The 24,455-nt window shown below is 52.1% G+C and overlaps 2 protein-coding genes across 6 annotated transcripts; one reads left to right on the top strand and one right to left on the bottom strand.

Annotated features, from left to right (window-relative positions):
- The first annotated feature begins 27 nt into the window (after positions 1–27).
- PSMC5 (proteasome 26S subunit, ATPase 5) lies at positions 28–4,613 on the top strand. Its single transcript, XM_082442122.1, has 12 exons — positions 28–164; positions 702–773; positions 2,163–2,232; positions 2,511–2,608; positions 2,777–2,833; positions 2,913–3,143; positions 3,432–3,558; positions 3,644–3,834; positions 3,935–4,033; positions 4,114–4,224; positions 4,317–4,403; positions 4,510–4,613. Exons 1-12 carry the CDS (start codon positions 141–143, stop codon positions 4,561–4,563), a joined length of 1,221 nt encoding a protein of 406 aa, XP_082298248.1. The 5' UTR covers positions 28–140; the 3' UTR covers positions 4,564–4,613.
- SMARCD2 (SWI/SNF related BAF chromatin remodeling complex subunit D2) lies at positions 1,082–24,392 on the bottom strand. 5 transcript variants are annotated; one of them, XM_082442079.1, is made up of 13 exons: positions 14,283–14,821; positions 9,343–9,527; positions 9,100–9,142; positions 8,821–8,943; positions 7,903–8,058; positions 7,394–7,489; positions 7,150–7,251; positions 6,834–6,995; positions 6,569–6,666; positions 6,258–6,393; positions 5,980–6,102; positions 5,743–5,844; positions 1,082–1,729 (listed from the first exon to the last, which is right to left on the bottom strand). In XM_082442079.1, exons 1-13 carry the CDS (start codon positions 14,496–14,498, stop codon positions 1,724–1,726), a joined length of 1,548 nt encoding a protein of 515 aa, XP_082298205.1. In that variant the 5' UTR covers positions 14,499–14,821; the 3' UTR covers positions 1,082–1,723. The 5 variants fall into 5 exon arrangements, with proteins under 5 accessions (XP_082298205.1, XP_082298208.1, XP_082298207.1 ...); XM_082442082.1 differs by lacking the exons at positions 1,082–1,729; positions 14,283–14,821 and adding exons at positions 4,665–5,616; positions 24,374–24,392; XM_082442081.1 differs by lacking the exons at positions 1,082–1,729; positions 14,283–14,821 and adding exons at positions 4,665–5,616; positions 23,906–24,085.
- Positions 24,393–24,455: the final 63 nt, after the last annotated feature.

Below are 24,455 nucleotides of genomic sequence, written 5' to 3'. Positions count from 1 at the left end.
CCTGTTACTTATTACCGTCTGTCCTCACACCCCGCCCATTGACCCGGAACTGTTCTCTGCCTTGGTTTTTCGGGCCCCAAACCCCTGCTTCTGCGCCTGCGCGCCAAGGCGGCTCTGATGCCGGCCGCGGAAGAGGGAAGATGGCGCTTGACGGACCAGAGCAGGTATGGCGGCGGTGGTCGGGCGGGGACTGGGGCTGGATGCGAAACAGGTGTGATCCGAGGTGGGCAGCCGGCCGGGGCAAGAGGGTGGGGGGAGTCGGGGGTGGGTGGGCCAGTCTAGACTGGGCCCTACCTGGGACCGGATCTGCTGTGTCAGCGCCGCCCCCGGCGGGTCAAGGCAGGGCCGGGAGTGGAAGACCCGGTGGAAGCCGAGTAAGTGAGAGAAGCGGTGGGAGCGGGAACCCACCCTTCCGCGAGTTGGGGGAGTCGGGGGACACGTCCTTCCTGCTGACTCCTCCTGTAGTAATAACACCTCGGGTTTGTATAGCGTTCCCGGGTGTGTCGTCTCTTGATCCTCCTGAAAGTCTTAAGAGGTAGGCACCGTTCTCATTCTGTTTTAGTTTAGTCACGGAGAAATGGTTCCGAAGAGATGGAGTGAGGGATTAGAACCCAAATCTTAAATCTCCGAAATCCAAGCTGGAAGTAGCTTTATCCCTTGGATGTTTAACCTGTTGGTTACTAATTACACTGTGTCTTCAGATGGAGCTGGAAGAGGGGAAGGCAGGCAGTGGACTCCGCCAGTATTACCTGTCCAAGATTGAAGAACTCCAGGTGAGAAGGGACTCCAAAGGTCCAGAGGGATCTAGAAGGGGGATGAGGGATTGATGGAACGGATTTCCACAAATCCATATAATTCCACTGGGGGCGCAGTGGAAGAAGTAACAAACCAATGGTATAAAGTATATGAAGTTAACAGCCGCTTGTTCCTCTCAAGTCCCATCATTTTGAAGGTAGTATTCACAGTTCATTAAACATCTTTAAAAGTCAAATTTTAACGTAAGAGGTACCCCCAGCCAAAAGTCATTCTTCTTAGAAGAAGCCTGAATGAGAGGGTTTCTTATAAAAGAGAAGACATAGGATCAGAAGATGAGATTTATCAGAGGGAGGGTTGGGGCAGAGTGAGGGAAGACAGAATTGAGGAGTCTGGACAATGCTGATTCCATAGGACTGAATGAAAAGGAACTGGACAACCCAGTGCTCTAGCCTAAACAGGGAGCAGGGACCATAGAAATAAGGAAAATAATGTCAATTGGATGGAGGAGAGCCACAAGGAAAAATTCTGAACTCCAGGTACATTTGTAGGTATCATATTTGGTTTGTCACTTTTTTTTTTAGAAGAGACTGTGATATATATATTTTTTATTTATTTTTATTTTTGGCTGTGTTGGGTCTTCGTTGCTGCACGCGGGCTCTCTCTAGTTGTGGCGAGTGGGGCTACTCTTCGTTATGGTGCGCGGGCTTCTCATTGCGGTGGCTTCTCTTGTTGCGGAGCACGGGCTCTAGGCGGGCTTCAGTAGTTGTGGCTCGCAGGCCCTAGAGCGCAGGCTCAGTAGTTGTGGCACACAGGCTTAGCTGCTCCGCGGCATGTGGGATCCTACCAGATCAGGGCTCGAACCTGTGTCCCCTGCTTTGGCAGGCGGATTCTTAACCACTGCGCCACCAAGGAAGTCCGGTTTGTCATTTTTGAAATGCGTTACGTGTGCTTTCATTTGTTCCTCACGTTAGTCCTGAAAAGAGGCAGGATAGGTGATGCTTGCAGTTTGGTAACAGATCTAGACCTTTTACATAGCTTTCATTGGCTTTACCCAACTGTTAATTGCCAGCAATGGGGCTAGAACTTAGGCTTCTGACTCAGAGGTCTTCCCACTCTACCGTTACCAGTCTGCAAGAAACTATGTGAGCCAGCTGTTAACTCCTCTCCACTACGGTTATTCCTGGACCAGTATTAGACAAGCAGACTTTTTTTCCTGTGGTTGTCCTACACTCCAGAGGGGCTCTTGGAGGACAGGATAGGGTCGTTAGAATCATATTGGAGAATCTGAATGGAGAATGCAGGTGCCTTGTGCTCCTTCCTCGCTTAGCTCATATCAGCCTATGAGGGTTTCGGCCAAGATCGTAACCGCCTACCGTTTTCCACCCTTTGCTTCTTGTCCTCCACAGCTGATCGTGAATGATAAGAGCCAAAATCTCCGGAGGCTGCAGGCACAGAGGAATGAGCTTAATGCAAAAGGTGAGGGGGAAAGATGGGAAGGCTGCGTGTGGGCAGTTTGAAGTGAGTCTTCACGTTGGTGCCTATTGCTTTTCCCAGTCCAAGGCCATGCCCTCTTTACATGCACATCTCTCTCCTGAGCCCCATCGTAATCTCCTTAAAGACATGAACTTTGACTTTTTTTTTGAGGCCTTCCCTTCAAAACTTTATAGCGGTGCTTAGTTCATGCATGTTGAATCAAGTCATGGGTGGGGGACACCACAGAATCTGGGTGGCCATTGTGTCTGTTTCGCATCTAGTTCGCCTGTTGCGGGAAGAGCTACAGCTGCTGCAGGAACAGGGCTCCTACGTGGGGGAAGTAGTCCGGGCCATGGATAAGAAGAAAGTGTTGGTTAAGGTAAAGGCGACGTGACCCCAGGGACCAGCCTGTTGCCCACTGCGTTCCCGTAGCTTTGTGTGTAGCGAGGACACTGTTGTCGCCTTACTGTAAGACCCATGTGTCTTCCTGGGCGAGGCTGGTGATTTGGTGGCTGTCGGGGAAGGTCATGAGCTGTTGTTTCTCTAGGTACATCCTGAGGGCAAGTTTGTCGTAGACGTAGATAAGAACATCGACATCAATGATGTGAGTGCAGCTGGGGAGGTGGGAGGTGGGGGGTCAGCTCTCACCACACCACTTCCTGAACCTCTCTCTCCTCACCCAGGTGACACCCAATTGCCGGGTGGCTCTCAGAAATGACAGCTACACTCTGCACAAGATCCTGCCCAACAAGGTAGACCCATTGGTGTCACTGATGATGGTGGAGAAGGTGCCAGATTCAACTTACGAGATGATTGGTGGACTGGACAAGCAGATCAAGGAGATCAAAGAAGTGATTGAGCTGCCCGTTAAGCATCCTGAGCTCTTTGAAGCGCTGGGCATCGCGCAGCCCAAGGTGAGCAGGGCTTCTGTGGGAGGACGGCGCTGCTACTGTGCATCTCGTGCCCCAGGCTGGATAGACCGGAGCCTGCTTACGCTGGCCCTCCCCATGCAGAGGGCCTGGGGGAGAGGTGCTGCCAGGCCACCGAAGTGGTTTGGTTATAAGCTCCAGAAGGGACCTTGACGTTCATTTTTTTATCTCTAGCATCTAATACGGGATCTAGCACAGTGCACGCACTTGATAAATGTTCATTGAATGAAACGTGGAGGCCGGCTTTTTGCCCTGAGTCCTGTTGTTCTCTAGGGAGTGCTGCTGTACGGACCCCCAGGCACTGGGAAGACACTGTTGGCCCGGGCTGTGGCTCATCATACAGACTGTACTTTCATTCGTGTCTCTGGCTCTGAATTGGTGCAGAAATTCATCGGGGAAGGTAACTTTGGCCAGAAACAAGAAAACTATAAGGCGGCGGGGGCTGGGGGGCCCATCAGCTTAACGCCAGCTTGGCCTCTGTGCAGGGGCAAGAATGGTGAGGGAACTGTTTGTCATGGCCCGAGAACACGCCCCATCTATCATCTTCATGGACGAAATCGACTCCATCGGCTCCTCACGGCTGGAGGGAGGCTCCGGAGGGGACAGTGAAGTCCAGCGCACGATGCTGGAGCTGCTCAACCAGCTGGATGGCTTCGAGGCCACCAAGAACATCAAGGTGCAGTGGGGTCGGCTGTGGGAGGGGCCAAGGGAAGGCCCCGGGTGAGGCTGCAGCCTCAGGAAGGGCTTAGCTGACGCCACCTGCTCTGTCTACTCAGGTCATCATGGCGACTAACAGGATTGACATCCTGGACTCAGCGCTGCTCCGCCCAGGGCGCATTGACAGAAAAATTGAATTCCCACCCCCCAATGAGGAGGTTTGTGATGGGCAGCGCTGGCAGTGGCTCTGGCTGTGAGGGCAGGCCGTGGGCTCAGGCTTTTCCTCTCCCATCGCTAGGCCCGGCTGGACATTTTGAAGATCCATTCTCGGAAAATGAACCTGACCCGGGGGATCAACCTGAGAAAAATTGCTGAGCTCATGCCAGGAGCATCAGGGGCTGAAGTGAAGGTAACTGGAGGGCCCAAGGAAATGGGGGCAGCGGCAGGAGGCTCCAGGTTCCAGGGCACAGCCTCAGCGCCTGTCTTCCTTTCCCTGCTCAGGGCGTGTGCACTGAAGCCGGCATGTACGCACTGCGGGAGCGGCGAGTCCACGTCACCCAGGAGGACTTTGAGATGGCAGTAGCCAAGGTACAGGCCTCCATCTTTCCGCCTTTGCTGATGGTGGCTCTGGAGCAGTTGGGGATGGGGCACGTGTTCACCCAGTCTCTAACTTAAATGCTCTCTCTCTCTCCAGGTCATGCAAAAGGACAGTGAGAAAAACATGTCCATCAAGAAGCTATGGAAGTGAGGCGGATGTCCTCTGTGTGGGTCCCTCAAATAAAGCTCTGCAGGACGAGACCTTGAGGACTTGAGTCTGTTAATGAGTGGCCGCACTGTTCAGTCACCAGGTCTGGGTACCACCAATAAACAAAGATTTATTTGGAAATTTCCAAACCTGCCAGAAGTGGCACTTGCCAAGCCCTAGGCCCACCCTCCTTACCAAGCTCCAAAGGGCAACAATAGTCCCCGCCATCTCTCCCCTGCACCTACCCCTGCCCACACACACCCCTGCCTCAGGCCCCGCCAGAGAACTAGTGTGCCCTCCCTCTAGGAGGCGTTACCCCCGGGCCCAAGAGCTGGGGTGGCAGCCCTCTGGCCTCTCAGGAGATGATGGCGGCCAGAGCCGCTTGCATAGATTGAGAAAAGAAAATAAGGAAGGAGACACCACGTAGGGCTCCCTGAAAAACCCCAGCTTACCCCTGTACAAAAAAAAGTGGCTCCCGCATAGAAAAACCTGCTCCACGAATAGTGCAAATACCCAAGAAAGGAAAAAAAACCAGCAGCAAGGCTGGGCTGGTAGGAATGGCAAAGAACTTTGGTTTGGAAAGGCTAGGAAGAGTGTGAGCTGTGCCCCTCTTCCTCGCCCAGCTCCTCAGAGCCAGCGCTGACACTCGCCCCAAGGGGGTCTGTAAACAAGCAAAGCCAGGGGCCTTTGGTTCTGAAAGGTCTCGGTTACCATGTCAAAGCACAGCCTCCAGGTCCTACTTGGGCCTGCCTGCAGGGGGCAGAGGAGGCCTCTGCTGTGAATCCGATTAAAGCCAACGTGTAAGTAATAAGGCTTTGGGACCAAGCAACAAGGAATCCTATCACTACACTTATGAAACTAAAGCTGGGGAGCAGAGGGTGACAGGAGACACCCCTCACCCCCTCCTTATCCTACATGTCTGTGCCCCAGAGGGCGGTCCCCTTCCAGGCTGAGGAGGGGGTGGCTCCAGGGCTGGGAAGAAAGGAAGGGATCCCTGAGCAGTTAGGTCAGGCGGATTCCCAGCACCTGTTCCAGTTCCTGCCTTCGCTGCTGCACCTGGAGGAGGGAGAGACGGGCGGCTCAGGCCTGTGTGCCCGCCTGCGCTTGTGAGCAGCTCACCCTCCCCTCTGGTGTGCAGTCCAGCTCAACCACAGGCGGGCAGACGGGGCGGAGCCGCCTCACCTTGGCAAAGATGTGCCTCCCCACTGCTTCCTGGGCCCAGGGCTGGTGGTAGAAAGCAGCTCGTCTCTCCTCCTCAGGATTCCCAATCACATCAGTGATGATCTGCAAAGAGCCAGGAGGAAAGCTGAACATGATTCCTACCCCTGACCTATCAGCCCCCGGAACCAGAAGAATAGTGATGGGGGCACAACCACCCAGAGCTTAACATGGGCTCAACCTCAGGAAAAAGGAGCACACCTTGAGGTCCCGGCGCTGGGAACGGAGCCATTCCTGGATGAAGTCCTGGGGGTCAGTGCTAAAACTGAGCATGAAATCCCTCTGGGTCTTCAGCTGGTTGATGGACTCAATGGTCTCATGGATCTGGGAAAAGGGGTACATGTGTCAGACTGGCTGTTTCCAGCCCTGATCCCAAAGGACTCGGATCCCATCCCAAGGTGCCACATGTATGGAAATGCCCGAGAGCCTGCCTGGCCTCACTGTGGGCCCCAGAGGAGGTTGTGAGGGTAGGGGCCCACCTTGACATCAAGAGAGGCGATCTCCTGCTGATTGGTGGTGGAGGCCAGAAAATTGCTCATCTGGGCCTTGAGCGGGTCATCCACCTCCACGTCAATGTCGTAACAGGCTGTCTTCTTCTGGTCGTTAGGGTCCACGCTACACACAGCACAGGGGAGGGAAAGCGTGAGCACACAGCTCCACCCCACCCACCTGGGCCAAACTGCACACGCTCGGGGAGCAGGAAACCAAACCTGCTGCTTCTCTCTGGCTTTAATTCAAGCCAGAGGTAAACTGCTCTTAGAGAAGCCTTCCTCCCCCTCTTCCCATTTACCTAATGACATGGTTGATGACAATGGGGTCTGGATGCTGCAGCAGTCCGGCTAGCTTCATGGGAATCTCAGAGAAACGGAGTCGGCCACAACTGAAGATCTAGAGAGAGCACCAGAGGGTTGGTGATGCCTCTGTGGGCACACAGGGAAGTGGACCATCCCAGGGGCGGTGTGAAGAACGTGGCTGAGAACTAGCCCAGTGGAGCTCTGGAGCCGCAGGCAAGACGGGGGCTGCGAGACTAGAGGGGGGACGGTGTCCCAGCTAACCTGGCGGAAGTACCGGTTGCAGTTGATGTACTCCCGCTCGTGGCCGTCCTGCAGCTGGTTGTGTTTGATGTAGAGCCACAGGGCCTGCATGATGGCAGCCCTCGTCTGTGTGTGCACCCCCAGCAGCCTCGCCAGTCGGGGGTCCAACTTGTACTGGGGAGGCTGGGATGGACAAAGGGGAGTCAGAGGAGGGGTTCTTGTGAAAAAAAAAGCAGAATAGGACAGGGACAGGGACAGGCTTTACAACAGGGACCTGCCCCGATGCCCCAGAGGAGAGTCCCTGTGACCCCAAACATGGCCCCAGGGCACTTGTCACCTGATGATCCAGCATGAGCAGGAGGGTGCACTTGACGTTGAGGTCTCCGGGCCGTTTCACCTGGAAGCCATCTGTCTCCTGGGTGGTGGGCATCCGGTGCCACTGGCAGGGGGGAGGGGAGCAGAGCTCATCACCAAGGGGGTGGGCATGAACATACACCCCTGGCCCTGCAAGGGGACTAAGGCCATTTCTCTGGCCAGCTGGCACGTCACCCTGTGTTCCTGAACCCCAGGCCCACTCTCACCTCCACCAGGTGGTTGTCAGGCCCGTACAGTTCCTTGTCCAGCTCAATGACGAGGCTCTTAAAGAATGAAGAAAACTTCCTCTTCTGTTTACTAGGCTGGGGATGCAAAGGGGTGTGAGATAGGGGTGCTGCTGAGTGCTCAAGCCTAAGCTACACTAAGCCCCAAACAGAGGAATATTGTTTCAGCCCTGAAGCTCAGGGTACTGAGGATTCTTGGGCCCTGAAGGAAGCCGGGAAAAGTGAGGGACTTGAGACAGGGAAGGGGCTCTATGCAGCCCCACTGTCAGCCAATTAGAAAGGGGCACCCCTTCCTCGGGACACTTTACTGCCATCTGCAGGAAGAGTGTTGTAATAACCGTACAAATCTCCCACCTGGTGCTGGCTCAGAGCTGTGCAAAGCGTGAACTGTGAGCAGTGCCCTCTCCCTCATGCAGGATGTCCCCGGAAGCGCCCGAGTGTCTGGCCCGCACAGGCCACCTCCCTTCCAGACACCTCCTTCCCCAACTCACATCATCCAGCAGTTTTCCCTCTACTCGGAGTTCCCAGGAAGCCACCTTGTCCCCTGCGGGGTTTCCCCCAGGGGTCCCTGCGGTTCCTGCACTATCACCTTCTGCCTTGCTGGGACTGAACGTATTAGAAATATAGATCCGCAGCTTTCGTTTTTGCTAAAGAGAGAAAGACGACCGGTTAGCTAGAGGGGGACCAGTGTGTTGGAAAACACTGCTACCCAATCTTCCCGTCTGAACTCATTCAACATCAATACAGAGCAGTGACTGTGAGCCAGGCCCCTGGTTAGGCACTGGGAATCAGGAGAGGAAATTTCAGTCCTGGCCTTCAAAGGACTCACAATTTCATAGGGGAGACAGATGCACTACCAACAGTTCCAACACAGGGGGATCAGTGGTGTGACAGAGGTACAGAGGGGGTGCTATCAGGCAAACCAGAAGCCTCTGGCTCATATTTTAAATGAAACTCAAACACCCATGATGGTCCCAGAATATCATCTCCTGGAAAGGCTTCACCATTCAAGAGGCTGTTCTAGATAAAGCTTCTCCAGGGATGGGGAAGAAGACAGGAACTATCCTCATCTACCCTGTAGTTCTGCCTTTCAAACTTCTGACCACGATCTACAATATTTACATTTTAAATCATGATCCAGGATCTGCACACATAAATACATGAAATAAAAATGTCGTTAAGTCCTTTACTACTGTGAAGAATTAGTATAATTTCTACTATGTTCTATTTCATTAAGAACGTGCTGGCCCCACCACACTAAATTGAGTTCATGCTCAATGGGCTGTGTCCTACAATGTGAAAACTCCTGCTCTAGCCCATCACAGACCCTCGCGTGGCCCCTGGAAAACAAGGCCAGGGAGAGGCAGAGAAGCCTGGCAAGGCCCAGAAGTAGCCGGGACTGCACACACCGTCAGAGGCTTTTTGATGGCCTCCTGGATCTCCATCCGCTTTCGAGCAATGGTCTGGTCCAGCTTCCGCTCAAAAGCCAAGAGATCCATGTACGCCTGAGACTCTGGGACAAGCTCCCGAATCTGGAGGAAGGGAGAAGGGGTTCATCAGCTTGTTTCAGCTGCAGCTCTGGCTCCTTCCTCCATTCCTCCCTCACCCCAGGGTTAGGGGAGACTGACCCCACCCCCAGCCAACCAGCCCTTGGGTGAGCCTCCTAGGCCCCCTCCCAACATACTCACTCGCTGAGGTAGAACTTTATCTGCCATCTTCCTCCTCTTTAACCTGGGAGGACAGAAACCCACTTAAGAGGTCAATGGTCCAACGTACCTCCCCCACCCACCATCTACCTCTCCAGTCCCCAGGACCTTCCCCCAGGAGACCTGGGAGTCTTCCTCAATCATCGAAGCTCTTAGGACAGAAGGAAACCATCTGTTACCACTAGAGCTGCACTAGATGGGGTGGGAGAAACAGGACAGTCTTACCCCCGGCGCTGGGCAGGCATCGGGGGCTGGGCCTGGGGCACAAGCAGGCGTTTTCGGAATGGGTCCATCATGGTGGGTGGCATGCCAGGTCGAAGTGGAGCAGCTGAGCCAAATGGGGAGCCGGCAGGGGGTCCCACCTGCAAGCCAGCCATGGGCATCCGGCTCCCTGGTGACATGCCAGGCCTCTGGGGGAAGTGAGCCAACGGAGATGCACAGGTCAGCGGTGGGGCCCTTTGGGGCCCGTAACCCATTCCCTCCATCCCTCTGCTCAGCCAGGTCCAGCCCTGAGCAGCACACGGCAGAGCCCGCGGAGCCCGGGCAGGAGTGCCAAGAACAAAGGGGAGCAGGCGCCTGAGAGCAGAAGTGTAAACCACACCTGCCCCGCCCCCTTCAACCGCCCTGGCAGCCGTGCCAGCGAATGAGGCCTGCAGAGCCCAGGGGTGGGAGGAGAATCCTGCCTGCAGAGAGAAGAAGGGCCTGGGGGAGTTTTTCAGGGCCCATCGCCACTCCAACCACCTTCCGGCCCTAGCACACTGTGCCCCTGCTCCCTGGGACCAGCCAGCTTCAAGGCACTCCTGAGGCTCTCAGACGGTCCCACCAAGCACTCCCATCCTCTCCTTCCCCCAGCTTGAGGGAGAAGCCTAGGGGCAGTATCGTAGCCAGGAGCTGGGTGTAGTGTGATAGGAGCAGGCTGACGGGTCACAGCCGCAACACCCATCCCCTGTCGCCAGCCTGGTGGTGTGACTAAGAGGAGAAAGGCAGTCCAACAGGCTGGCAAGCCCATCAGGCAGTGGAACCCCAGGTGAGCAAGCTGCAACAGGATGGCGTGGAGCCTGTCCCGACTGGTGGCGGGGGGGCCTCAGGCGGAGTACAGAGACCATCTGGTCGCCATATGGCCCCTACTCACAACCACAACTGGACCCTTCTCTCACCTCCCCACTGCCCAGCCCCCAACTCCTATGGCAGAAGACCCCGAAGGGGAAGCTGTGGCTCCTGCGGGAGAGAGAGCAACTGGCACCTGGCCTCTGCGCGTGGTCCACGCACCACCTGGTGGCTAGGACTGGCTTGGCAATGCCAAGCTGGAGAAGGGAGGTAAGATTATCCTGGGATGCAAGGATCGAAGTCTTAGGATCAGCAGAGGAATCTGAATGAGAGGCGGCTTCTTTAGAAGCCTGCGGAAGGATTTCCCACCGAGGTCAGGCTGCCCAGCATCTCTGTGGAGCCCCTCGGGGAGTAACCCCCGCCCCTTCCCCGAGGCTGCTGCCTGCAAGGCCTGTTTGGCAGCTCTGCCTCGTACACACTGTCCCTGGCAGCTTCACAGGGCTGGCCCCAGGGCCCAGATTATGCAACCGCCAGGACCAGCCAACCAAGCCAGGCTGGGTGGGGACTCCGCACCAAATCAAAGGACCCCCGCCCCCCCCAAACCCCGCCAGCATCAGGAGACTCCTGCTCCACCTCTTCAACCAGCACTCAACCCATGTTCTCACCAAGCAGGGTCAGATTCTTGACCAGAGGCAGAGATGGACAGAAACGTGACCCAGAGTTGGGGGGAAGGGCAAAGGAGTGGGGCGGGTTGGAAGCGTTTGGGAGGATGGAGTTCAACGTGGGGGGCTCTGTCTGGGACCTCTGGAGTCCTGCCACAAGTCTCTCCTCATCAGGAGGAGGGGCATCTGAGCTGTTGAGAGGCAGACAGCCTGCTTCTCTGCCTTAATGAGCCACAGCTAGAGATGATAGAAACAACTCAGGGTGGCCACAGCTGAGAGCCCAGCCCCACGCACCCTAGATTCGAGTTTTTCCCACCAGCGCCCGAGCCGAAGGGGAGGAACAACTGAGGCGGGGGACCTGCAGAGTGGGAGCCGGGGCCTCTTCACTAGGGCGCCCGCAGAACCTCCTCGGCAACACGCACCCCGCTGAGGCAGGTGCTCCCGGAACAGGAAGTCCCCGGAGCAGGCGGCACAGGCAGGGCCTGGAAGAGGCCCCTCCCAGACGCTGCTCCAGACTCTTCCCGGGCGAGGGCCCCCAGCTCGCCCAGGGCCCCAGGCTTCTCCCGAGGGGGAAGGGGCCCAGGGAAAGCCTGCGTGCAGTTCATGAAGTCCCAGCTCGGCCTGGCCAAGCTCCACACCTGGGCTCTGAAGCACCAGTAACTCCTCCTCTTCTAAAAAAACAGCCCAAGAGTTAAAGAAAAGAACAGAGCCCCGAACTCTTGGGCTCCCTGACCCCCTTCCTGCAGCAGGGCTAGCCAGGGAGGCCTGGCTCGGTGCCCCGAGCCTCGGGAGCGGGCAGTAACCTGCTCTCCCTCAGCCCGGCAGCAGCCCACGTCCTCAGCTGGACTCTGGCTCCGCCACCGGGGACAGCAGGGGCGGAAGGCCAGGCCTGATGCTGCCGCCTCCAGAGAGCACGCTCGCCCGGCTCAGCGCCTGGGGCCCTGGCGCTCCTGGCGGCTGGGCCTAAGGACCGAGGAGAAGAGCACATACCCCTGCATACAAAGAAAATATCTTGAACTCTCTGGCGTGAACCCAGCAATCTGTGTTTTTTGGGGTTTTTTTTTTTCCATTTTTTGTTTTCTTTAAGCTCCTTAGTAGACTGTGACACTGTAAGAAGGTGGGTCATCGCTTCCCTTCTATCAATAGGCTCCCCTATTTGCCCCCCTTGGGCCTGAGAGCCTTGCTCCTCCAGCTCACCTCATGCACCCTAATAGAGAAGCACCCCCGCTCCTCAGATCTAAAATCCCTTCTCCGGAAGTCACATAACTGGACTTGGAAAGAGGCCAGGCAGGATCCTCCTCAAACTCAGCCAAAGTGAACTGCCCCCGACCCCGGCATCCACCTCTACTGCCGGCCCCCGCAACCCCATCCCCGGGAAGAGGAGGAGGAGACCCTGAGAAGCTGGATGGCAAGCAGAGGCTCAGTGCCTTCCCCAAGGTCCCCACTCCTAGAAGCCTGGGGCTACCCAGACAGCCAGCTCAGCCTTGCCACCGGCCCAAGGCCACTCCCTACAAATCACTGTGGAATCCATCCTCTCAGGGGCTTTCCCCAGGCCACATTTCCCATGGGCTGCAAGCTGAGGAAACTAGAGAGGCTCCTATCGGGTCCTTAGATCCTTCCCAGGCCAATGGCCCACAGGGAGGCTCCTCAGCTAACTCACCCAAGAGCCAGAATGACAGATGCAGGGATCCCTCAGTGACACCCTGGGCCCATGAATCCCCAAGGGGGAGAGCAAGATGGGAAAGATGAATCCCAGCTGGAGTCTTTGGGACCAGATCTGTCCCTGTCAATACTCAGACCTTGGTTTTCTTCACAGGGAGGAGGGAGAATGAGGGGTAAGAGGGAAAAATCACTGCCCCCAAATGAAGCATCTCTTTACAAAGTGAGGGCCCAGGGCTCCTGGGGGGATATGTGTCCCCTACTCTATGAGGATCCATTTGGGGGACCTCTACCTGGGCACGTGAGGTAGAGGAGACATGAGAATCTCCAAGCTGCCTTGAGAGATTAGCAAGAAGCCAGTGTCAAATGCTGGGGCACACGGATTGGGATATGGCATTGTTAGAACCTAAAGACTAATTAAAAATGGGGGGGGGGGACTTCCCTGGTGGCGCAGTGGTTGGGAATCCGCCTGCCAATGCAAGGGACACGGGTTCGAGCCCTGGTCCGGGAGGATCCCACATGCCGCGGAGCAACTAAGCCCGTGCGCCACAACTACTGAGCCCGCGTGCCACAACTACTGAGCCCGCGTGCCACAACTACTGAAGCCTGCACTAGAGCCCACGCTCCGCAACAAGAGAAGCCAATGCAGTGAGAAGCCCGCGCACTGCAACGAAGAGTAGACCCCGCTCGCCACAACTAGAGAAAGCCTGCAAGCAGCAATGAAGACGCAACGCAGCCAAAAAAAAAAAAAAAGTGGAGAGGGTGGCGGGAAAAAGGATGGGCGCAATTCCCAAGCATTCTGGGGGCGACCAGAAACAATGAACTTGGGGACTGATAAGCCCCACCCCCCCAGTGTCAGGCTGAGTTCCTCACACACTGACCCCAAGGACCGAGTCTCTGCCTCTCAATGGCTTTTGAAGCTGCAACCCGAGAAGCCCCTCTGCAAAGCCAAAAAAGACAGAACCCTTTGAAGCAACTCTCTGCAGGCTCCTCCAGCCGCAGACCAGCGGTGCTCAGTGGAGCCTCTCTGCTCCTCCAGACTGATCAACTCCTGGACACTATGACACCAGGCAGAAAGCCATAAAGAAAGTCTGTCCAGAATGGGCTGAGCTTTCCTCCTTCCTCAGGCTTGTCCACCACCCTCTCTGGTCTAACCCAGAGTCATCCCTGTGTGAAGGCCCCTGGGCCTGACCCAGGAGTAGACTACCCCTGCACAGGCTGGAATCCCTTATCTTCTGCCTCCGGTGGCCGTGGGAAGCCAGGCCCTTCTTCCTCCTCCTTAGCAGCTGGGAGCCATCTCAGACACGCTAGAACTCTGCCAGTTCCCAAGTAGAAAAAAAAACAGAGCAGACTTGGAGTAGGACCAAGACCAATGCAGGGTAACCTGCTTTCTCAGTGAGGGTCCTTTTCCAAAACTTTCTCATCACTTCCCAGGACCCCTTACCCGATAATCTACACTAGACTTCTCATCCCACCCGCCTACAACTCACTAGGTCCAACAACGCCTCCATCTCTCAGTTGCTCAGAATCCCTGTTCTAAGGAAGAACCCCGACCCTCCCAACTGCTTCAAACCCTACACCCCAGAGTCGCTCTTACCTTCTCCCCCAACTCCTCCACCACCACCTAGCCGAGCCCGAGGGTCCCTGGCCTTGCCCCCCACCGTGCCCCGTGAAATCCGCATGCAGAGCCCCTATGCCGTCTGTACAGGAGGCTGCCCCAGGGCCCTCACTCGAGGCCCCCTTCGCCCCCTGCCCCGGGCGTGCTCGCGGCGCCGCCCGCCCATCCGCCCTCCTCACCTGGAACTGCGCCGCAGGGCCCGCGGGGCCCATGGGGCGGAAGGCGGCGGCCCCGGGGCCCCCCACGCCTCCAGCCGGCCCGGGCCCCCTGAGCGCCGGTCCGGGCAGCATGCCGGGTCCTGCTGGCGGAGGCGGAGCTCCCAGGGCCGCGGCAACGGCGCCGCCGCCAGGGCTCAGCGGGGGCAGCGGGAACCCGCCCGCGCCACGGCCCGACATCGCTCCGTCCCGTCCGGCGGTGTCTCGATCCGGACTCCGGGCTTCGCGCTGAGTTCGCTCCGCGCTCCGTGCTCCGGGACTTTCCGCTCTAAATTCCGGGTTCTAGGGTTTGTTGATCCGGATTCCGGGATTTCCTAATCCAAGTTCGCGAGTTCCTCACAAACCCAGTTTGGGGCAGGGCCGATCCTGATTCCGGTCCTGCCCGGGAAATTCCGGATCCGGGATGTGCTACGGGCCCGCTTGCCTCCCCCGGCCTCCGGAGGTTTGGCCGCCAGTGTCCAGTTACGCAGAGGCGGCAACTAACTCCCTGCCCCGCCTAATCCAGCCCAGCACTAAGCCCCGCCTATACCCAGCCGCCCAGTGCGAGGATGCCTCCTCAAATCCCGCCCCTCGCGAGACCCGCCCCCAACAGGCACCACCCCTAACCGCCGGCCCTCCCGGAGCCCCGCCCACACCCCTTGTGCCGGCCCTCCATCGGAGGGGCGGGGGCGGAAGCTGCGCACGGAAAAGCGGGGCGGGGTCAGAGGTCAAAGGTCAGAAGGGCTTCTACAGTGAAAGAGAAGTTGATGCTTTCTCCCTCGTGCAGCCGAGTCACCGGGGTACACGGCCACGCTCCCTGAAAATACTTCTATCAGACATCCTTTCTACGTTTTCAGCATTAAAGACAACTTACAGCTGCTGTCTCCAGCAGAACAGCTGCCAACTTGACTTTCTTTAAAAGCCCATCCTGGGAACTTCCCTGGGGGCGCAGTGGTTAAGAATCTGACCGCCAAGGCAGGGGACGCGGGTTCGAGCCCTGGTCCGGGAAGATCCCACATGCCGCGGAGCAACTAAGCCCGTGTGCCACAACTCCTGTGCTCTAGAGCCCTCGCGCCACAACTGCTGAGCCCGTGTGCCACAACTACTGAAGCCTATGCACCTAGAGCCCGTGCTCCGCAACAAGAGAAGCCACCGCAATGAGAAGCCCGTGCACCGCAACAAAGAATAGCCCCTGCTCGCTGCAATTAGAGAAAGCCTGCGCACAGCAACGAAGACCCAACACAGCCAAAAAAAAAAAAAAAAAAAAAGCCCATCCTGGTGGCTCAGAGCTGCCAAGGGACTTGGCTGCCCCAGACCTGATCCAGCTGTGTGAAGGGCTGAATTGGCCAAGCGCCGAGTTCTTATCGCATATTTTGAATGTGCCTCTGCCTCACTTTAAGGAAGCCTAGTACATTACTCCACAGGAAATGTTTCTAGGCAAAGGAATTTTGCATTATGAGAAGCCTCCCTGAGTTAAATAAGATCCTTCTCCAGGATTTATAGCACTTTTCAAAAATTCAGTACCTTTTCAGAAATCAGCCCTGTGTCAGAGGTACTCAGAATAAAGTGCTTCAGCTGTGCCAGATGTTCTGTGATTTTTCTCCCCATGATACAGACTAGTGCTTCTTCAACTCTTAAGGAGCATAAGAAACACCTGGGGCTTTTGTTTAAAATGCAGATTATGATCCAGTAGGCCTGGGTTCTGTGGTAGGGATCAAGATTCTGCATTCCTAACGAGCTCCCAAGCAATGCTCTTGTTACTCAGACTACACTTTTGACTATCCAAGATCGACTTCTTCATTATACAAATTCTCTGCTTTATGTTTTCATCCCCAACCAAGTGTTGCACCATAGCACCCCAGATCCTGTTTACAGTGCAACCCTTTTTAGTTAGTTCTGTTCATCTGTACTTCCTGGTATCTTTATCCTCCAGTGATAAACCCTGCTATTGCTGCTGCTGCTGCTGCTTTCCTGCCTCTTGGTCTTCTCAGAGATCCCTCTCCTCTTTCTCCCTAAAAGTGGGTTACCTGCCAGTCTGAAAACAGACCACTGGAATTGTTCTAGTCATTGAATCAAGGCCCCTCCCCACCACTGCAAAGTGGGTAAAGAATTCTTGACAATGCAGTTAATGTCCATTTCAGGACTTTCAAGCTGCTAGGGCAACAGTAATTCCAGAGGAAGTAGTAAGTGTGAATCTCCTGGGGAGCTATTCCAAAATATCCCTGCCAAGCCACCCCCCTACGTACACATACACACACACACACACACACACACACACACACACACACACACACAAACCATTGGCTCCCAGTGTTGTATTTAAAAAAAGACCTCCCAGGTAATTCTGACACAACCCTCCTTACATGTGTAAACAAGTGAATGATCTTTAAGTATAGTGAGATAAAATGATAAACAATGTCAGCAATGAGCTAATTGCAATGAAATAATATCCTCAAGGTGTTAGGGGGAAAGCAGATACCTAAGACATGGTAGAGGTTAAAGATTTCCTAGACAGCAGACAGAGAAGAGCTAACATTTATTAAGCATTTACTACACATATTATCTCATTTAATCCTACTACTTTTACCTCTATTTTAGAAATCAAGGCAGAGAGATTCAGTTCCTTGCCTGCTCTTACTGTGATGGTGCTGGGATTCAAACCTGGTTCTGATCTGGCTTGAGAATCCACAATCCAGGCACTTACCCACTATATATGACTTCTTGTTCGTAACTGTTATTTCTCTATTACCTCTGGTCTGTTATTACTTGCACAGAAACAGTGTTCAAACTGAAAAGCAAGTGCCACAGGGACTCAGAGGGAGGTTGATTGGTAGGGCCCGATTAATCGGAAAATGTTTCCTGGAGCACTTTGATTTGAAGGAGATACGATTGGTGGTCACCCAGTAGATGAATGGATCTGGTATCTCACTTTGAGACAATTCAGAACCTTGTGAAAAGAGAGCACTAGGTTAACACTGAAGAAAAGATAGAGATGTGGGGAGGGGAGGCCATTTCCACTGCCACCCTCGTAGGACCTAATGGTACAGCCAATTACATGACTTGCAGTCATGGAGGCAGCATTCCCATGCCTTTGTTCTTTCAACTTGGAATGCCTTTTTCTCTTCCTCACTTCTTCCCTTGATACTTATTCTGCTCAGTGACCACTTTTCAGAATTTCATTCTGAGACCTTCTATGGTCTCAAAAGAAGGACTTTCCAATAACCTCTGGACCCTGTTGTATCTACAGATGCCCAGAGACTGAATGGAACTGAAGTATTTAATGTAATAAAGTGTTTAATAGTAAAGTATTTAATACAACCAGAGCCAAAGGGATAATCCCCAGCATGGGCTCTATGGTTCCTTGCTCAGCTGTCTGGTGGGCAAAATAGCCCCATAAGAGTTCACAAGAGAAAGGCCCTTGGAGCAAGATGGCCCTAGAGCAAGCAGGCAAAGGATCACTCCTCAGTGTGGTGGCCCTCAGGAGGTTGGAATTACAGGAGAAACAATGTGGTAGTCAGGTCATGGTGGGAAAAATTTATCACGATGGCAGCATTCTGGGGCTGTAAGAGGGGTCTGTCCCCGCTGGAGCGTCCAGGCAGCTGACGCATCCATCTCCCATGTGGATGTGGTGGGGAGGCAGGCCTGGGGCACTGCCCAGTCAGAGCAGCAGAAGGGCTGGATAGTAAAGCAGCAGATGCTGTAGTTGCCATTTGAGAAGCCTTTATTGAACACCTTCCATGTGCCAGTCCCTGACATGTTCTAGCAAAGAAGATAAATGCATAAATAGATCATTTCTCCATGCGACAACTGCTAAGATAAAGGTATTCACAAGGTACCCTGGGAAAACAGAGGAGGCCTTTAGTGGGGGAAAGGGATTAGTAAAGACTTCTTGAAGGAGGTTATGCAAAAGAGGTTATGAATGAGTTAGGTAAAGAAAACAGTGTAAGACTCAAGGGCATGAAGCAGTACAGGGTGAAGAGAATCAGAATCAATTTTGCTGGATTATCAAGTGTAAGTCAGAAAGCTCCTCTTCTGTGTGCCCAATTGAGGTCATGGTTCTCAACACACATATTTTCACAGTCAACACAGTCTAGCAGGTAAAACTCCTGAAGCACAGACTTCCAATAGTGGGAGCAGATACCAGGATTCAAGAAGTGGGCTTTAGGCCTAGAGCCCAGGTGACACTCCTGGACTCTCTGGAGCCAAGGTCTGGGGCTTGATTCTGCCATTTGTTCTCCCTCCATGCAAGGAAGAGGGTTACGATGCATTCAGAGACCTACGTGTGGCACTGTGGTCTCAGAGTCCTCTTCCTGGTCACGTCTCAGACCCTCCCAGAGGTGACCTCCTAGCTCTGGAATTTGGCCCCAGAGCTGCTGGTAGAATGGAAAAACAGAGGAAAGATAAGGGTCTCCCCTGGGATCTCTGACTTATCCTCACTCTTCTTCTGGTCCCTAAATGTGCTTGTCCTCTGACATTCTATCTTTAGCTCTTTTCTGTATACATGACCTACCCAGACATACTCATCTACTCCCATCCTTTCAATTATTGTCTATTTTCTGATGACCCTAAATCTCTAACTCCAACTCCCACCTCTCTCCTGACCTTCAGATCCATATCTCCAACTCCCTGCTAGATGCTCCCTAGGTCATTTAAACCCATCTGTCCAAAATCAGTATCTCACTGCCCTCCCTCTCAGTCTCCTCCCCTGTATCTATCTTGATTAAGGGCATGAAAACATGGCAAAGGGCCAACGCTGCCTTGCTGAGACGTTCAAACTGGTCTTGTAGGCAGCTGAGAGCCAAAGAAGGTGGAGTGACCCAAACAGATGCCCAGGGCGCCTGCAACCAAAAGCAAAGAGAATAGAGGAAGCCTTAAGGACCTTCATTCTTGAAATCATCTTTTACTCTTCCCTCTCTTACTCCTGCTCAGTCTTAGTCACCAAGTTCTATTGGTTTTACCTCCTAAATCTCTCTTGGATCCATCCTACCCATCTTAGGTCAGGACCTCAGCACCTCTTCCATAACCTCCCTCTGCCATGGTTTCTCTGCTAATAGGCCATTCTACCCCATTCCCCCTCCCAATTTTATCTCAAGATAGCAAATCTGATCACATCTCTCCATTTTCTCATATTCGTGTGCCCTCCATCACCTTCACTAGTGGGCTTTAAACCCACTGTGGTCCTTTGGGTTTCTCAGAGCTCTTGTGGAGAGCTGAGAATGAGGTGAGAGGGCAGAGCTAGGAGTTCCTCCCTTGCTTGACCTCCCCGCACCCCACCTTCCATATCCCTGCTTCAGACAAGGAGCTCTACTTTTTTTTGCTTTTTATGTTGAGTGACCTTGCATGATTCCTTTCGCAGAAAGGGTTCCTAAAGGGTTTCTAAAATGTTAAAAGCTTCCAGAAGAGTCTATATCTAAACATGGCATAATTGGCTCTTTATTCTCTGTCCTCCTCCTACCTCTCTAGCTTTATTTTCCACCAACATCCCATGTATTCTACCATCAAGCCACACTGAACTTGCCCTTCCCTGAACATACCTTTCATGCTGTGGTTCTTCTGCCTATGATGTCACTAGAATGTCAGCTCCTTGAAGGCTGGGACTTTGTTCGCTGCTGTGTCCCCACTGCCTGGAACTATACCTGGCACAAAGTTAAGTACTCAATACATATTTATTAAATGAGTAAGTGTTCTTCCCCAGTTCTCTGCTATGCAAGAGTCTGTTTATTCTTCAAGGCCAACTCAAATGTCACTGCCTCTGGAATTTTCCGTGATTTCCTATCCCCACCCTCCAACTGCCATTGTCAATTTGTTGTTCTCTTTTCTGTTTTCCATAGCACTCAGTCTAAATCTGTGTAAGAGTACTCATCATAATTGTGCTGTGGCTTTTGTTTGGGGCTCTCCAACCACGCACCCCTGCAGTGTGAACTCCAGGACAGTGCACAAAAAAGTGCCTGCTCAGGAAATAACTCTGATAAATGTTACCTCTGCTTCCTCACCCTAGAACTCTGTTCCAAGTTGGTCCCAATCAGGAGTTAACCCATCAGGGCAGAAGGTTAAAACCAGCTTAATCATAGTAGTTAACTTTGACTCCCAAATCTTCCTTGAGCTTTACACTCTCACTCTCTTGAACATATTGACTTGTGACCTTCCACCTGGATTCCTGGATTTTTCTTTGTTTACTCCCTAGCTCAGATCTTATCCTCACCTTGACTCTGATGGGCTGCCAAGGTTGATTCACTTAGTACTAACTCCTGATATTCAACCCTTAATCTATACGCTCTCCTGATTCTGGTTAAGACTATACTGATCCTGACTAACCATTTAGCCTCTATAAACAAGTTGCCCTGAGTTAGGCATTGCCAGCCCCACGAATAAAGAGCAGGTAAGGGAGAAAGAGAGTCTTGAGGGATCAGGGAGGCAGCAGATTTGGGGAGCCAAGAAACCAAGTAAAAAAAGCAGTCAAATGAGAGACGCACCTTCAGAAGAGGATAGCTCTCCAGCTGGGGTTTCTCCGGCTTTTGTCAGGTTCAAACCTGCTGCCTCTATAAGCCAGTCCCACAATCATGAACCACCTGGGCCAAAGCAATTATCCATCTGAAGGAATGCCTTCTCCACTTCTCTAGGAAAGCACCATTCACATAAAGAAATGGGACAGCTGGAGCAAGCTTATTTGCTAAAATTCCATTCACTAAGTGACCATTTTATAAAATTACCAGAACTTTTAAAAAACTATTTTTACATGATATATCTATTTTTATTACATGGGATTATATTAACAGCCTTAAAGATTTTGAAGGTTAAAATTTTAATTGAAGAAATGAAATTTAAGGCTGATATGCCATTGAGGAACTGGAAAAAGAATAAAAATGTAAGCATATGACAAAATAGAAAATGACATTCAACAGTACCTGAAAAAAAAAAATAAGCAGCTGAAAAAATCCTGCCAAGTGCAGAAATTTTGATTTCTAACAAGGAGTGATTAGGATGTTGATTTGGTAGCACTTTACAGAAAGAGTTAACATAAATGAGCAAAACCATTCAAAGCCACAAAAGAGAAATGAGGGCAGCTTAAAGGGGTTACTATGATAGAGCTTATGAACTAGCCTCAGATTTGACATGCATTAACCAGGAAAATGAAGTTGTAAAGGACCAAAAAAACAAACAAAGAACAGTGAACATGCTAAAAATCAGGTAAAGCAACAGAAGCAACCACATCACAAATACATTTTGCTAGAAATAACATACTAAAGTGATATGCAAATTTAGAAATTGGTAAAAAAATTCCTGAAAATGGTAACATTCTAGCACGAAACTGAAATTTGGTTACTGATACTGAAAAAATTTTATGAATATTAAATATTTCTATAAAGACTTAAAAAACAGCTTTATTGAAATATGACTGACAATCAACTACATGTTTAAATTGCACAGTTTGATAAATTTTGATATATACGCTATTTTCATAAAGTCTTTAAATTACTCTATGACTTCAGACAAATTAAATATTCCTTAAAATATTACCATGAAAATAAAATAAAAACCTGTCAATTAAAACTTCCCAGAAATCTCTGAAACCTTTTAAAACTAGCCCATAAAATAGTAATTGCTGGGAACTTTATGAAGAGGTAAAAGAAACACTTTTTTGGAAAAATGGTATTAGGGGTCATCTCCATTTTGGCCTTTTGAGTTGTCTGGGGCTGGGATAAGTTGAGGGCATGTCTCTGACAAGCATAGCTCCTCCACTTTCTCCCACTGATAGAGGATGCCAGGGGTGGGGATGAGGCACCCAGCTTGTTGCCTGGAAGAGGGTGGTGGTAATGTCTTCTCTGGACAGATCCAAATTCTCATCCTCACCACTACCTTTGGGGACAAGCGATGGAGAAGCAGAAGGAAATTGAAAAGCAGTCAAAGGAGGTTGGTGTCACAAAGCTAAGAGTCCTCTGGGAGTTATGCCATGCCTCCCCTAAAGAAAATTAAGGTGTGAAATCACCACTCTTCACAGACTCTCAGCTCACTCAATTACTAAATATTTATTGAGTGCATACTATGTGAGCCACTGTTCTAGGTGTTAAGGTGACAGCAATAAATAAGACACATGAAACTCATGCCCTCATGACACTTAGATTCTAGAGAGAAAACAATAAACAGATAAACAAAAAGAAATATACAGTGGTGTACCGGTAAATATTTACCAACCAGTTCTCAGAAAAACAAAATCAAACCCTGATTTGTAACCTCTGACAATTTCAGTGATATAAATACTTCCACCATTGTAGTAAACAATAATGGAAAAGAACATGAAAAAGAATATACATATATATATGACTGAATCACTTTGCTGTACACCAGAAACTAACACAACATTGTAAATCAACTACACTTCAATTAAATTTTTTTTAAAACTTCTACCATGGTCTTCAGGTAACCAACCTACATCACTAAATGCAGAGCTGGGAAGAGAACGGCTCGCCCATTCGAGTTGTTCCAGAACACCACTGGATATTTTTATTTATAGCACTGGATAAGTGCTATAAAGAAAAATAAAGTCTGGCAGTTTTAGAGATTAGTCAGGAAAGGCCCTTCTGAGATCGGAAGAGGAAAATACAGATGCCCATTTACTGCACACCTATTTTTAGTGTCAGAAAACAATGGTAGGCACTTTCATATAAATAAACTAAATGCCATTCCTGTTGACAGATGAGGAAACTGTAAATTTCCCATAGTCTTAAAGCTAGTAGGACATTTTTGAGGGATTCATTGGCTTGTTTAGCCCCCAAGCTTCTGTTCTATCCAACATTCTCCCTCAAACTGTCAGTATGGAAGGAGAGGAGGCAGTGGTACTAGGGTACAAGACAGGCAGATGAAAAAAAAAAATGGTTCTTAAGACTTATACTGGTCAGGACTTCCCTGGCGGCGCAGTGGTTAGGAAGCCGCCTGCCAATGCAGGGGACATGGGTTTGAGCCCTGATCCGGGAAGATCCCACATGCCGCACAGCAACTAAGCCCCTGCGCCATAACTGCTGAGCCCGCGTGCCTAGAGGCCGTGCTCCGCAAGAAGAGAAGCCACCGCGATGAGAAGCCCGCGCACCGAAACGAAGAGTGGCCCCCACTCGCTGCAACTAGAGAAAGTCCACAGGCAGCAACTAAGGCCAAACGCAGCCAAAAATAAATTAAAAAAAAAAAAAACGACTTATACTGGTCACCAAAACTGCCAACATTAATAATTTCCCGGCCTGCCTCCCCCATACAAAGATTAGTGAGGCCTCTCCAAGTCTGTTTCCTCATTCACGAAATCGGGTTAAAACTACTGCCTCCTCGCTGGAAGGGAGTTCTATTAAACGAGATAGTGGATGCACCTAATAACAGCCCTCCTTAAAAAAAACCTCCCAAATCCTCAACTTTCACTTCACCAAGAAACTCAGCCCATGCCTCACGGTCAGACCAACGATTACGGGAGAGCCAAAGCCGCAAAAAGATGCCGATGTGAACGGCCCTATCTGGGCTCAGGGAAAGGTTTCTGAGACACGACCCTCGGGAGACGTTAGACGTGGAAGCTAAGGAAAAGGGACCTGGGGTGAAAAGAGGCAACAAAGGAGGATTTACAAGCTCACCTTAATTTTTATAGCTTATTGATAAGCCCTGGGCGGGAGCAAGGGCGCAGACACCTTTGGTAGGAAGTGAGGCCCGAACCGCTAGTTCCCTCAAGCGTGTTACTTCTATGTGGAGAGCGGGGTATAGAAACGGGGCTCGCAGCGCCGAAAAGACTTTTCAGACAGTGGCAGGGCGTGCCTCCGAACCCCTTTCCCAGCCCACCCAGGAAGAGCCTCGTGGAGTCCCAGCAGGATTTTACGCGAGTCACCAGCCGAGGTCCACAGCGGAGCCCGCTCGGAGGACCAAGGCGAGAAAGAGGCTGCGCGGGCAGTCCACTCCCGCGCGGGAGCCTCACGTGTTCAGGACGCACCACCAGAAGAACAGGCACAGGGGTGCCGACAACCCCTTGTTTTCCTTACAGAGGCATTATTTGCTACAACCACCATTTCCCTTTTGTTTTCACGTTTTTTTAATATAGTAGCCATTACCTTGAGTCAAATGTGCGCTCTCTGCCAAGCAGGATACAGGCTTCCCTACTCTCATCTTCCCCGTTACCCCCTCCTGTCGTCC

The sequence above is a fragment of the Balaenoptera physalus genome (assembly GCF_965194825.1).
Source record: "Balaenoptera physalus genome assembly, chromosome: 20".
Taxonomy (NCBI): Eukaryota; Metazoa; Chordata; class Mammalia; order Artiodactyla; family Balaenopteridae; genus Balaenoptera; species Balaenoptera physalus.
This window is presented reverse-complemented; position numbering and strand designations above follow the sequence as displayed.